This window comes from Stylophora pistillata, chromosome 3 (genome assembly GCF_964205215.1).
Source record: "Stylophora pistillata chromosome 3, jaStyPist1.2, whole genome shotgun sequence".
Classification (NCBI taxonomy): domain Eukaryota; kingdom Metazoa; phylum Cnidaria; class Anthozoa; order Scleractinia; family Pocilloporidae; genus Stylophora; species Stylophora pistillata.
The window spans coordinates 2,889,443-2,901,481 of record NC_142521.1 but is presented as its reverse complement, the minus strand read 5'-3'; the positions used below and the strand labels follow the sequence as shown (position 1 = coordinate 2,901,481).

The window sequence follows — 12,039 nt, the reverse complement described above, 5'->3', positions numbered from 1 at the left end:
GGCGCCGCTTCTTTTTCCAACACACTGTCTTTGCGCGTTTCAACTTCTGCCAAAATCATTATAGAACAGCCAGCTATGAAAGCTATTGAAGCCTTATGACTTACGTGTCTGACAGTAGTTTCCACCATAAAGCCCCGGACCACACTGACATTTGGTATTGACACATGTTCCACCATTTTGACAAGCTGGGTTACAAACACCTATTCAAATCAAAATTACGTAAAGAATAAGAAAAGATCACGAGAGTGAACGTGGCTAGTAACTATTCAACCGCGTTGACCTCTGAACCTTTACACCAATTTCCATTCTTTTTTGTGTTATTTCTGTTTTGTTTTGTTTTATAAATATTTATCTAAACCAATATTTTTTGGTGATGCAGCATCAGCTGCAATGTCATGTACAGTACCTTTCCATGACTCCTTATTCAGTATAACGTTTGTTTTTTTCATTATTGCTTATTTTCAGCCGAATCGTCCTTTCAGACAACATGATGCGACACGAAAGATAACAAAAGTGATATGATTGTTATCCTTCGTAAACTCTTGATTATAATCCCTTGGCTACTCACTAGGGCACGGCTGTACATTGCACACTTGTGTTTCTAATTCTGGTCCCAGACCCTGATCCAGACATGTCTTTCCTCCGTTCTGAGGGGGAGGGTTCGTGCAGGACCGCGTGCGCATGCGTGTTCCTCCACCACAAGTTGCTGTACATTCTGTCCACTGGCTCCAAGGAGTGTAACCACCATCCACTGTAACAAAGAGCAAAAAAGCAAAGAAAGTTATGAAACATTTATCACGAGCGCGAGGTAGAGAAGAAACCCAGAAACCTCAACCAGACATGCTTTACAATTAAAGCTACAAAGAATTTATTAATAAGGCCACTTACCGAACGTTCATTAATGTGATTTTTAGAGAGTTGATGACTTACGTGAAACACTCCCGTGCAAATTAAAAATTACATTAGTTGAAAAACTCAAAAACACGATGAAATTTTGGGATTACAACGGCTGCTTCCGAGATAAGATACAAAATTTGAAAGTGCACTAGTGTACCAGATAAAGATGCAACTGGAAAGGTACTCTGAAGGAGAAGAACATGTCAAAGAAATTTGTTCGCAATGAAGATCGGCAAGGAAAACTATTCGACAGGTCAAGATAAAGTTATAAAAGTAGAATTTCCGCTAAGTTCTCAATAATACCCTAGAAGAGAGTCCTCCTGAGTCATTCACACTGTAAGAAAAATTTGTCCCCGAGAAATTATCCCCAACAGTCCGACTTGTCAACTTTTGGATAACTTTAGAATCATCGAATTGTCGCGTACACCTTGTTGTACCGCGTAATTTCCTCATTATCATTTTTGAACTGATTTAAACCATTAAAACAATGTCATATTCCTGCTCTACCTTTGACCCCTGGGCAGGCATTAGGGTTGCACTTGCGGGTTTCCATGTTGCCTCCTAGAGAGGAGCAGTCGGTTCCCCCATTGAGTGGTACTGGATTAGTGCAATTTCTGGTCCTGACTTGGGTTCCACCCCCACAGGTCACAGGACAGGACGACCACTGGGTCCATTCATCGTATCCACCAGGAACTGTAAATAGAAGCGATTACACACGTCAGCGTCCGAATTTAGGCTTAGGTTAATAGAGCTCTTTGTATTTGTGTCGAACGTTATCCAGAATCGCACTGCACTCCTCCTCTGCTTTCTGATCGGACTATAGTAAATTCGTGCCTCTCTCTTGACCAATCAGATGCAAAGTTTAATCCAATCACGATCTGCTGGTCCAACGTAATATAAATCAAGTTTATACGGTAATTTGACCTCGGTAGATGGGAAAAGACAGGAAAGAAACATAGTGGATAAGCCGATGACTTGTACAGTTACTTCCACCTATTTTTCTTTAATCACTATACCTGGGAAAGGACACATAGGATCTGGTTTACCCTCTTCAGGCGCTGGGTAGAAAAAGAATATACAAATCAAAAGGTCAGTGTTAGAGCTCAAATTCAAACTAAGGTATTACTATTCGATACAAAAAAAGCGCATGTGTATTTACTAAGTTGACTTTTTTATTCGTTTATACCTTTCAGCATTGTGGAAGACTCCTTCACCCAGTACCAAATAATCCCTGGATTCTCTGAGTCTCCACTGATCCACTGCGCTGGTTGATTGTCTGCAGTTTTGGAAACAATTGTGCCATACTTGGTTGGACTTTCACAATCAGATGTCGTCAAAAGCGACTTGTCATCATTAACAGTGACGTATGGCATACGCTTGCCGATTCCTGTTTGATCCTCCGGCCAAGTTCCAAACTTCTTTAGCAGCTGTACGCCATTAAGTGAACACTTTGAAGTCGTGAAACTACACAAATGAAATGTTCTCAACATTACTCAGAGTTAAGGTATTTAGTGTCAACAGTATTGATACTGACAACACACATTCTGTTTGTTTTCTTATTTTTGCCGTTATGTCTTGTCTTCTCTTTTCTATACATGCAAGAAATCGCAACAGAATGACGGTGGTTGGCACAATACGTTGTCCAAAATAGTACCTGTCTTCAAACACACGAAGTGTGAAACATAACTGGCAAAGCACGCACGGTGATCAAAGGAAAGTAGAAGAAGCCAACCTGTAGTTCTGAGGAGCCACGAAAATACCGCCATTGCTACCTCTCTCTCGCGCTTCTAGTCGATAAAGGAAATATGGACTAACAGCGATTGACTTGATTGTATCACCCTCGTCTAGCGCTGAATAATCTTTGGTAACAGAGGGTTCTGCTATATTCCTAGATTTGAATGGAAAGATTCAAAAGTGAGTTGGAATTGCAAATCAAATATCACACAAGAAAAAAACGGGGAAAGAAGAAGCGAGAGGTTTCATGTGTAGGGACAATCTTTGTCTTCAGATCTAAGCACTTAAAACGGGAATATACCAAGTTTCGAGAGTACTCCGGAATTGCAAATCAGATATCACACATAAAAAAAGAGGGAAAAAAGTTTTAGAGGAAGTGAGAGGTTCCATGTGCAGGCACATTCTTTGTCTTCATATCTGCGCATTTCAAACGGGAACATACCATACACATAACATGGTACAGATACAAAGAAGTTAAAAACCAGAAGGAGGCTAGGATGAAAGAAACCAAAGAAGAAAAGAAAGAAGAAAGATTTAAAAAAACACTGCTCACCTGCTCTTTACACTGTCCTTGGTCCAACCTTTGTTGGTCGCACTTGTTACCAAAAGAGTCCACCCACCATTGTCATGTGTCATATCACAGAACACATTGGCCGTTTCAGCAGAGTTTGGTTTTTGTAGGTAGATGGTGTATATACCATCAGTTTTACTGTGGCAGCGTTCAAGAAACTCCCGGCAGGAACGGATAGGAACTGGAGGCAAAATAGCAGATGACTTTGTTAGTTAGTTGAAGCATTAACACTATATAATGATTATCATCTGGGGTATGAAACGGTAATTATTAAAATGATTCACCATTTTGAGATTACAAATGGCAAGGTGTAAAGGGATAAACATTTCCCTAACTTAGCCTGCGGCGGCCTTAATAAAGGGGCGAAAGACTCACACCTCATCAAAATTCCCCAGAAAAGGCTGAAATTGCGCTAACGGTACATTACTCTAAGCATTAGCCCATAAGTTATAAAATGACGCCAGCAGGACGACCCTAGCCAGCAGGAGTTTCAGTTCTACTGCTTTCAGTGGAGGCGGAGGCGGAGTTCTAGTGTTTCTAGCGGAGGCGGCGTGGCCGAGCGGTTAGGGTGCTGGACTTTAATCCGCTGGCCCGCGTTCAGGTCCTCCACCCTGCCACTCAGTGGGTTTGTTCTCGGTTGCCCCTGGTTCAACTCCTCGGCTGCACTCTGTAAATAGCCCACTGGTCTGTCTCCTGCCAGTGGGAATTTTCAAGCACTTAGTCTACATTGTGGCTGAAAAGTCCCTATGGGGGAGCTTCAATTAACGTATTTATTATTATTATTATTATTATCATTATTATTATTATTATTATTATATTATTGGTTTGTTTTATTTTTGTTTGTTGTTTGCTTGTTTGTTTTTTGTTTGTTTTTTCCGTTCCATATTGGTTTCTTTTTTCTTTTGTTTTTCTTTTGTCTTCTTTAAAGATCTCGTTTATATATTGTTGTTTTCATTTGATTTTGTTTAATTATCCATTTGTAATTGTGAATAATGATCCCGGTTCACACTTACTCTTTGGTTCGGGGCAGGGTTCCGCATTACATTCTTTAGTTTCCACAGGTTTTTCAGAGCACGATTTGCCTCCATACATTGGCATGGGGTTTGTGCAGCTACGTGTCCTTGATGTTACTCCTCCGCCGCAAGATTCCGAGCACTCAGTCCAGTTGGTCCATGACGTAAAACCACCATTGACTATCATGGATAGAAAAAGTGACGATGTTCAATCAAAAAAAAAAAAAATGTCAATGATAACTTTGTGGCTTAGTGGTTGTGCGAAAGGTAAAGCTGTGTTATAATTCTGATGCGTTCCGATGCGTTCTGATGCGTTCTGATGCGATCTGATGCGTTCTGATGCGTTCTGATGCGTTCTGATGCGATCTGATGCGTTCTGATGCGTTCTGATGCGTTCTGATGCGTTCTGATGCGTTCTGATGCGTTCTGGTGCGTTCTGGTGCGTTCTGGTGCGATCTGGTGCGTTCTGGTGCGTTCTGATGCGTTCTGATGCGTTCTGATGCGTTCTGATGCGTTCTGATGCGATCTGATGCGTTCTGATGCGTTCTGATGCGTTCTTGGACAAGCCACTCTAACGTCAGTCTCTCACAGAAAGAAAGGCTCAGTAATAAGTGTACGCTGTCTTTGGGGACAGTATTCCTGTTTCTACCTAGAGGGCATAAATCCCGCAGGAGTAGCAATGCTTCAAAAGCAAAGTCGGAATAGAGTGAGATAGCTACAGTAGCCAATAACCTCAGTCTAGAATCGAATATCGAAGGCATTTCTCTAATCAAAAAATTAAAGTTACTGTAATGATTTCTAAGCCCAACCTGGGCAAGGAAGGGTGTTACAAGGCATCACTTTTTTAGTCATCTGTCCTCCGACATTCACCATTTTGGACTTTTCACCACCACCACATGTTTTGGAACATTCTGACCAACCAGTCTCAGGAGCTAAAGAGATAGTGCGGAAGATGTCAAAATAACGTACCTGTATTTATAACAAGTTGAATCACTTTGTCATGATAGTTTGAGCTAACAACAGCCGTCATCAACTGTCATAACAGCTTGCACATGGTTTCAAAAAAGCCGCAAAAGTAAAAAAGAAGGGTAAAACACTTTTTAACCGAATTAAAACACATCGTGGATGTAGGAGAAAATGAGATAGTTAAGAATACATACACACGTACTCGCGAAAGCTAAAAAAGAATTGTGGCCGTTGGCCATAGCTGGAAAGGGCCCTGTCTCCTACAGCCTATCAAAGAAATGAGGCTACTTACAACCAGGAGGGCACACTTGAAGATAACACTGCTTAGTCTCGGTAGGTTCACCAATAGCTGTACAGTCAGCTCCACCATAACTTGGTTCAGGGTTGTTGCACGTCCGAATCCTGCTTTGCTGTCCATTGCCGCAGGTTACGCTGCACGTTGTCCACTGTTCCCACGACGAGTAGCCACCATTTACTAGCGAAAAAAGTACATGTACATTGAAATTTAACAAAGACAAAGTCCCATTCTCCCTAAGATTTAAATCAACTAGTCCAAAAAATTTGATGAAGGTAGTAAATCTTCGTAAACATTTTGTAAAATAATAAGAGCTTATAATCTACCTGGACATGGATCAATCTTGCATTTTATTGTTTCAGTTGATGATCCCAACGAAGAACAATCTCTGCCTCCAAACTCAGGGGAAGGATTGCTGCACTGGCGCGACCTCAGCGACTCACCACCACCGCATGTCACCGTACATGGTGTCCAGTCACTCCAAGGAGAATAGGCACCATCCACTGTAAAGGAAAGGAAGAGTGTTCAGCATTTTTGATTACATTATACACAGTCTCTCCATTGTGGCATGCTTGACACTGGGAATATATGATTTTTAGAAACTCCAGATGCTTACAAAGAGTTGTCAAGAGCAGTCTACGTGCACACGTCTACGATAGCTGGGGAAACAAATGGTATTAATTGCGTTTTCCACAAAAGCAAATGCCGGCTCTTTGAATTTCTATAACACGTGATTACCCTTTTTCCCTTGTCGTGCTCGCCTTGCACTTGCCTCCGTTTACCCGGGAAACGCAAAAAATTACGCTTGTTCAGCCCATGCTAATCCTATTTAGATGAGGGTAATATATCTCTCGCTTTCTGCAGGATTATGAGGAAGTTATCTCACCAGGACATTTCTGTGGGTTGCACGGCTGTGTCATTATTTCTGGTCCGTCCATTGAGCAGTCTTTACCACCATATTGGGGCACTGGGTTGGTGCAGTTTCTTGTTCTTTTTACAACTCCTCCACCACAGGTTACACTGCAGGTTGTCCATGCAGTCCACTCTGTGTATCCACCGTTTACTGCGACAAAATCATGATCGGTATTAGAGTTATGAAATGCATGCCATTAGCTTCAAATCTCACCTCAGAGCGAACGAGGATAATAACATAATTACAATTATTGTTTTCCATGACATTGCCGTATGCTGTTTTTGTTTTAGGATTATCAATGAAAACTTACTCGGACATGGTGTAGTGCTGCAGTTCCTTGATTCCGAGCTTGGTCCTAGTATGCTACAGTCTTTGCCACCATTTGCTGGAGCAGGAGCAGTGCATGATCTTGTTTTCTGCTGCATACCTCCTCCACAGGTAGCACTACATGGTGAATATTCACCCCATGGGGTATACCCACCGTCAACTGCAAACCAAATTGGCACATTAGATCAGATTTTGAAATTCATTCATTCTTTCATGTATTCAATATCTATCTTACTACCCCATTAGTACTTTATTTTGCAGGTGTCTAATTTCACGATTTTAGCGAGACAGAATAAAATTTCAAAAAAACGGCATAAAATTTCACAATTCAAGTTTCTTTTACAAAAGTCTGAACTTTTGACGACTGCAGGCAAGATATTCTAAGTAATTTGTACGAATCTAACTTGCAATTCAGATGAGGATGATAGCTTGATTCTTTACTCCATATGTGAAATATTTGCAAATTAATGGAACTTAGCAAAATGACCAGTTCATAATTTGATCAAAAGTCTGTTGATAAATTGGACACATAACATAAGTTTTCAGTCATCAAAACATTTATTGTATTTACCTGGACAGGGCTGGGTGTTGCAATCCTTGGACTCAGATGTTGGACCATTACAAGGCTTGCCTCCATTTTGTGGCACTGGATTTGTACAGGTCCTGCTGCGCATCTGATTTCCTCCCCCACAAGAAGAGGAGCACGAGGAATAGTTACCCCAGTCACTAAAACCTCCATCAACTACAGAAAAGAGAGTAAGGTGCTCAATGACCAAGCCAAAATAAGATCACCTGAACCAGAATGCAGAATTACTTTTACCATCCAACTACATTTTCATATTCTTACTTGGACAAGGCTGTGTGTTGCATTGTCGAGTTTCCTCAGAACCTCCAGAACAATTCTTTCCACCAAACTGTGGCAGCGGATTAGCGCAAGATCGTGTGCGAGACTGAACACCCCCACCACACGTTTTACTACAGGCTGAATAACTGGAGAATGTGGTAAATCCCCCATCAACTGTAGAAAAATTAAACTGTATCTTCAGCGTTAATGTATTTCAAGTTACAAACTTGAACCGTTGAATGTTGCACAGTATACTTACTGTCTGTAACTAAAAAATTTGCTTAAATTTAAACATAAATTGTAAACTTTCTTGAAACACCTATAGTAGAAGTTATGTTCTCCAAATTTCTTATAATCACAAACAATATTATTATAGTTATACAAGTGTGTACAAATTTAACTCATGTGACAAAAGTTACCTGGGCATTTCTGTGTGTTACATTTTCTCTTCTCAAAGTCTGGTCCAAAACTAGAACAGTCCTTACCACCCAACTGTGGTTCAGGGTTAGTGCAAGTTCGAGTTCTTGTCTGTTCTCCTCCGCCACAGGTCTCTGTGCAGTCAGACCAATTTGTAAATGGAGAGTAACCCCCATCAACTGAAAAAGAAGATTTTGAAACCATTCTGAATATAAAGTTTAATCATAACTCAAGGTGTAACGTATACCGCTGTAGATTCATGCAGGTATTATGCACCTGTTTAACCTAAAATATAACTTAATTACAAATAAAGAAACCAGTGACAATCAAAGGTGTAGAGGTGGGTGAATGTGTAGAGAGATCATGCTAAATTTTGGGCATGATCTTTTTATGTCCTGGGGAACTTTAACAAAATATATGCTTTTGCTAAAGTTTAAAAATTAGATGAGGTTTTGCAAAACTGCACTCTATGGATAATCATTGAGTGACATCTGGAGTGCCTTACAAATCTGATCTAAATAGTAGCTTTTGTAAAAGACAGTCAATAACTCACAGACAGAAGGTATTTGCCCAAAAAGGCTTTAAGCTGAACCCTAGCCTTGTTCTGAAATTGATCAAGACATATAACTCTTTTATCCAAATTATATGATACTGAATATAATCTTTCAATCTTGAATGTTACATGATGCCATTGGTAAAAAGATAACAGTATGATTTCTTACTTGGACATGGTTTAGAATTGCACTCTTTAGATTCCACAGGTGGACCAAATGCAGAGCAATTCTTTCCACCATGCAATGGAGGTGGGTTGGTACAGCTTCTGGAACGAGTCTGCACACCTTTGCCGCATGTTACACTGCATTGCATGAATTCTGACCACTCACTGTAATTACCATCAACTGAAATGTCATTGAGAAACCACAGTTAAGGAGAAATTCATTTCAACTAGATGACAATCAGATTTATGATTTCAAATTTATCACAAATAACTAGTATAATTATTGTATGATCCTGATGTCATGCAAACTGTAATTCCCCTATCAAATTTTTACTATGCAATGCTACTTTACAAGAAAATACAAAGGGGAGAAAATGCCCCTTCTCTAAACCTAAACAGTGTAGACCTGCCTCCACCAGTGGGCAAGATGAACACAAATTTATTGCCATAATAAGCTGCCTACAGATTCAAACAGGCAAATTGGCCTATCCTGGTGGGTCAGGATTTTTTCGCTCTTTCCATACATGTGACATTCTTAAAGAAAAAATATTTTGCTTGCAAAGATGCAGAAGATGCCATCATGGCTTAACAGTCAGCACACTGGACTCTGGGTCCGTAGGTCCTGATTGGAGACTTGAATAGCTAGGTCACTGAGCTCTGATTTAGGGAAAGGCACTTTATTCTGACTAGTAATGCCTTCATCCACCAAGGAATATAAAGTATGACTAGGTCAATAACCAGTCACCTTGACCTCACACTTGACACTTGGTCAACAACACTCCTTGTATTTTCAATATCAAACTTACTTGGACAGTAGAAAGTATTGCAGGCCCTTGTTTCATTGGCTGGTCCTATGCAGTCTTGGCCATTGTACTGAGGTGTAGGGTTGTTACACAGCCTGGTCCTAGTCTGGATCCCACCCCCACAGGTTGCGCTGCAAGGGCTGAAGACCCCCCAGTTGTTGAAGGCACCATCAACTTAAAAGAGGTAGAAAAGAATTAGCAATTGAATGTTTCTGCTAAGAAAACAAAATTTGGAATTTGTTTTCATGATGGATGAATTACCTTCAAACACTCTACATGCATTTTACAGACCTTTCAAAAAGGACAGAAGGGGGCCAAAGAAAATTGAATGGAAGTGGTCTTTTTCCCACAAACTTGATATGTTGTTAGATATTACAAGTAGTATCATGAATTGCAAAAACTTGAGAGACAATTTAACTTGATAAACCCATACATTACCTGTTCATTTCCTTTTAAATGGGCTTGTGCATTATTTTAGGAGACAATTCGACTCAAATGTTTATTCAACAAAAACAAATTAAAGAAAAAAAACTTTATTGCATTTCATTCCTAGCTAAGGGTTTTATGAACAGTAATGATGTTTCAAATTCAAAAGTGATTTTAATGTTCTTACTTGGGCAAGGTTGTGAGTTACAGCTGCGAGTCTCTGCAGCTGGTCCTAAAACAGCACAGTCCTGTCCACCATTCTGAGGTTTTGGGTCTGTACATGTCCGTGATCTCTCTTGAATGCCACCACCACAAGTGGCAGAACATTCTTTCCAATCACTCCAGGAAGTATAGTTACCATTCACTAGGATAAACATGAATGTGATTTGAATAATACTCATAAGAGGTGGAAATAAATTGGACATGTTTAATTCGATTCGCTTATCATAAATAACAAAGGTTTATCAGTTCATGTCTAATAAACTGTCTAAGGCTCTAAAGAAGGTTTTGTTATTTGTTAGAGACATTATATTTGTGTATATTTATAGACAATACACGACTTAAAAATGTGAAACAAATAAAAAAACTAAGTTCATATCTCTCTGGGTCCTGTTCATACCAATTAATAGAATATATAAGAATTATGTTATCTGAGAGGTTTCCAGTTCAAACTAAAAATATCTGGGGCCAGTGAGAAAAAAATTTTAAAAATCTACAATTTGTGGTTTAAGTCCATCACAAATTACTCTTTAGTGATAAATCCTAGTGAGATATCACTGTAATTCCAACAACAGAAAGTTTCTAAAAAATATCCTGGAAAGAAATAAAAAAATAAATGAAAGGAAAAAGTACTTACCAGGGGTCTTTGGAGCTGGAAGGTAAAATATAAGATAAAACAGCACGATGAGAATCCGTCACAGATTACATTTAGAATTGTTTGTCACGCTTTGTCACGCTATGCTTAACTTTACAACACATTGTTCATATTCATAATGAAATACATTTGTCCCAAGACCTCTAAGAACTCTATCAATTTTAATTAAGTATATTACAGTAAGTTCAGTTTTGCTGGTCACTTGAATCAAACCTACACTCATTCCTTTGAAAAGAAATTGATGTTGCAGTTATTGAGACACTTCCCTGTCCCTGCTGGACTGCCGGAAGAAACATCAGTATCAAGAGAAGGGGAAAGTGATTCAACAAATCTTGACGAGGGCTGTATTTCTTTCGCAATCTCTTTTTCTTAACTGACTTAACTTGCAATGAACAAAAAATTAAATTTCTTTTTAGCTATCCATATCGAAATGCTGCATAATTTCAACTTCATCCACTTACTGGTAAAAACAGGTGGGGGTTTCGGAGTGGTGACTGGTTTTGTTGTTATTACTACTTTTGGTTTGGGTGTGGTGTTCAAAGGTGGCACAGGTCCTGGCTTCTTTGTAGTCGGAGGTTTTGGGGTAGGTGGCTTTGAGGTAACAAGAGCAGGCGCTACTGTTTTTGGAGGAGAGGGGGTGGTTGGTGTTGTTGTTACTGTTGTCGTAGCGGTGGTGGGTGATGTTGGAGGGCAGGGCGCCGGACACTGTGCTGGACATGGCTGCGGGATCGGACAGTTCGGAGGAATAACACAAGGTACACACGGTAGTAGAGGAGGTGAAATTGGTTTGCTAGTTGCTATTGTCCCACTGTTCCCTCGCATACAGGCAGGCCATGATCCAGGCTTTGGAATGTGTACACCTTAAGAAAACAATAAAAAGGTAACGGATCTAAACAAAGCCGCAGTCTCAAAGGCAATCCACTGAGTAACATGCATAATGAAATATAGGATCATATGGAAATCTTGCCATTCAATCACACAATTCTTATTTTTTCCTTAATTTTACCCTGACTATGTCTCCAACAATTTCCTCGGCGACCGCCATTTTTGTTTCTTTCGGTTAACCGCAGGCCAGTATGTACAGGCAGACTCGTGGCGGGAAACCGGTATAGTTTTCGGAGGAAGTTTGTTAGTTTGCTTGATGTTTGTTTTGCATTATGTTTTGATGGCTGTTTTCCTATCAATCATTTTAAAGTCAGTTCTTTTTTTCTGAAGGAGAATAAAGCTCCCTGTCTATACCC

General features: G+C 39.9%; 1 protein-coding gene across 2 annotated transcripts in view; it reads right to left on the bottom strand.

Annotated features, from left to right (window-relative positions):
- Positions 1-12,039, bottom strand: part of LOC111330488 (uncharacterized) — a 53,561-nt gene that overhangs the window by 41,281 nt on the left and 241 nt on the right. The window contains exons 1-22 of one of the 2 annotated variants that reach the window (XM_022935354.2): positions 11,805-11,829; positions 11,260-11,658; positions 10,781-10,795; positions 10,112-10,288; positions 9,502-9,672; positions 8,700-8,876; positions 7,980-8,156; positions 7,564-7,734; positions 7,288-7,458; positions 6,700-6,876; positions 6,363-6,539; positions 5,803-5,979; positions 5,474-5,656; positions 5,025-5,147; positions 4,216-4,395; positions 3,185-3,383; positions 2,630-2,785; positions 2,084-2,361; positions 1,914-1,955; positions 1,405-1,590; positions 569-751; positions 105-200 (exon numbers count right to left, since the gene is read on the bottom strand). In XM_022935354.2, the coding sequence (XP_022791089.2) occupies positions 105-200; positions 569-751; positions 1,405-1,590; positions 1,914-1,955; positions 2,084-2,361; positions 2,630-2,785; positions 3,185-3,383; positions 4,216-4,395; positions 5,025-5,147; positions 5,474-5,656; positions 5,803-5,979; positions 6,363-6,539; positions 6,700-6,876; positions 7,288-7,458; positions 7,564-7,734; positions 7,980-8,156; positions 8,700-8,876; positions 9,502-9,672; positions 10,112-10,288; positions 10,781-10,795; positions 11,260-11,620 (3,577 nt within the window). In that variant the 5' untranslated portion in view covers positions 11,621-11,658; positions 11,805-11,829. Of the gene's footprint in view, positions 1-104; positions 201-568; positions 752-1,404; positions 1,591-1,913; positions 1,956-2,083; positions 2,362-2,629; positions 2,786-3,184; positions 3,384-4,215; positions 4,396-5,024; positions 5,148-5,473; positions 5,657-5,802; positions 5,980-6,362; positions 6,540-6,699; positions 6,877-7,287; positions 7,459-7,563; positions 7,735-7,979; positions 8,157-8,699; positions 8,877-9,501; positions 9,673-10,111; positions 10,289-10,780; positions 10,796-11,259; positions 11,659-11,804; positions 11,830-12,039 lie in introns of those variants that run through there. The other variant, XM_022935353.2, reaches the window with a different exon arrangement.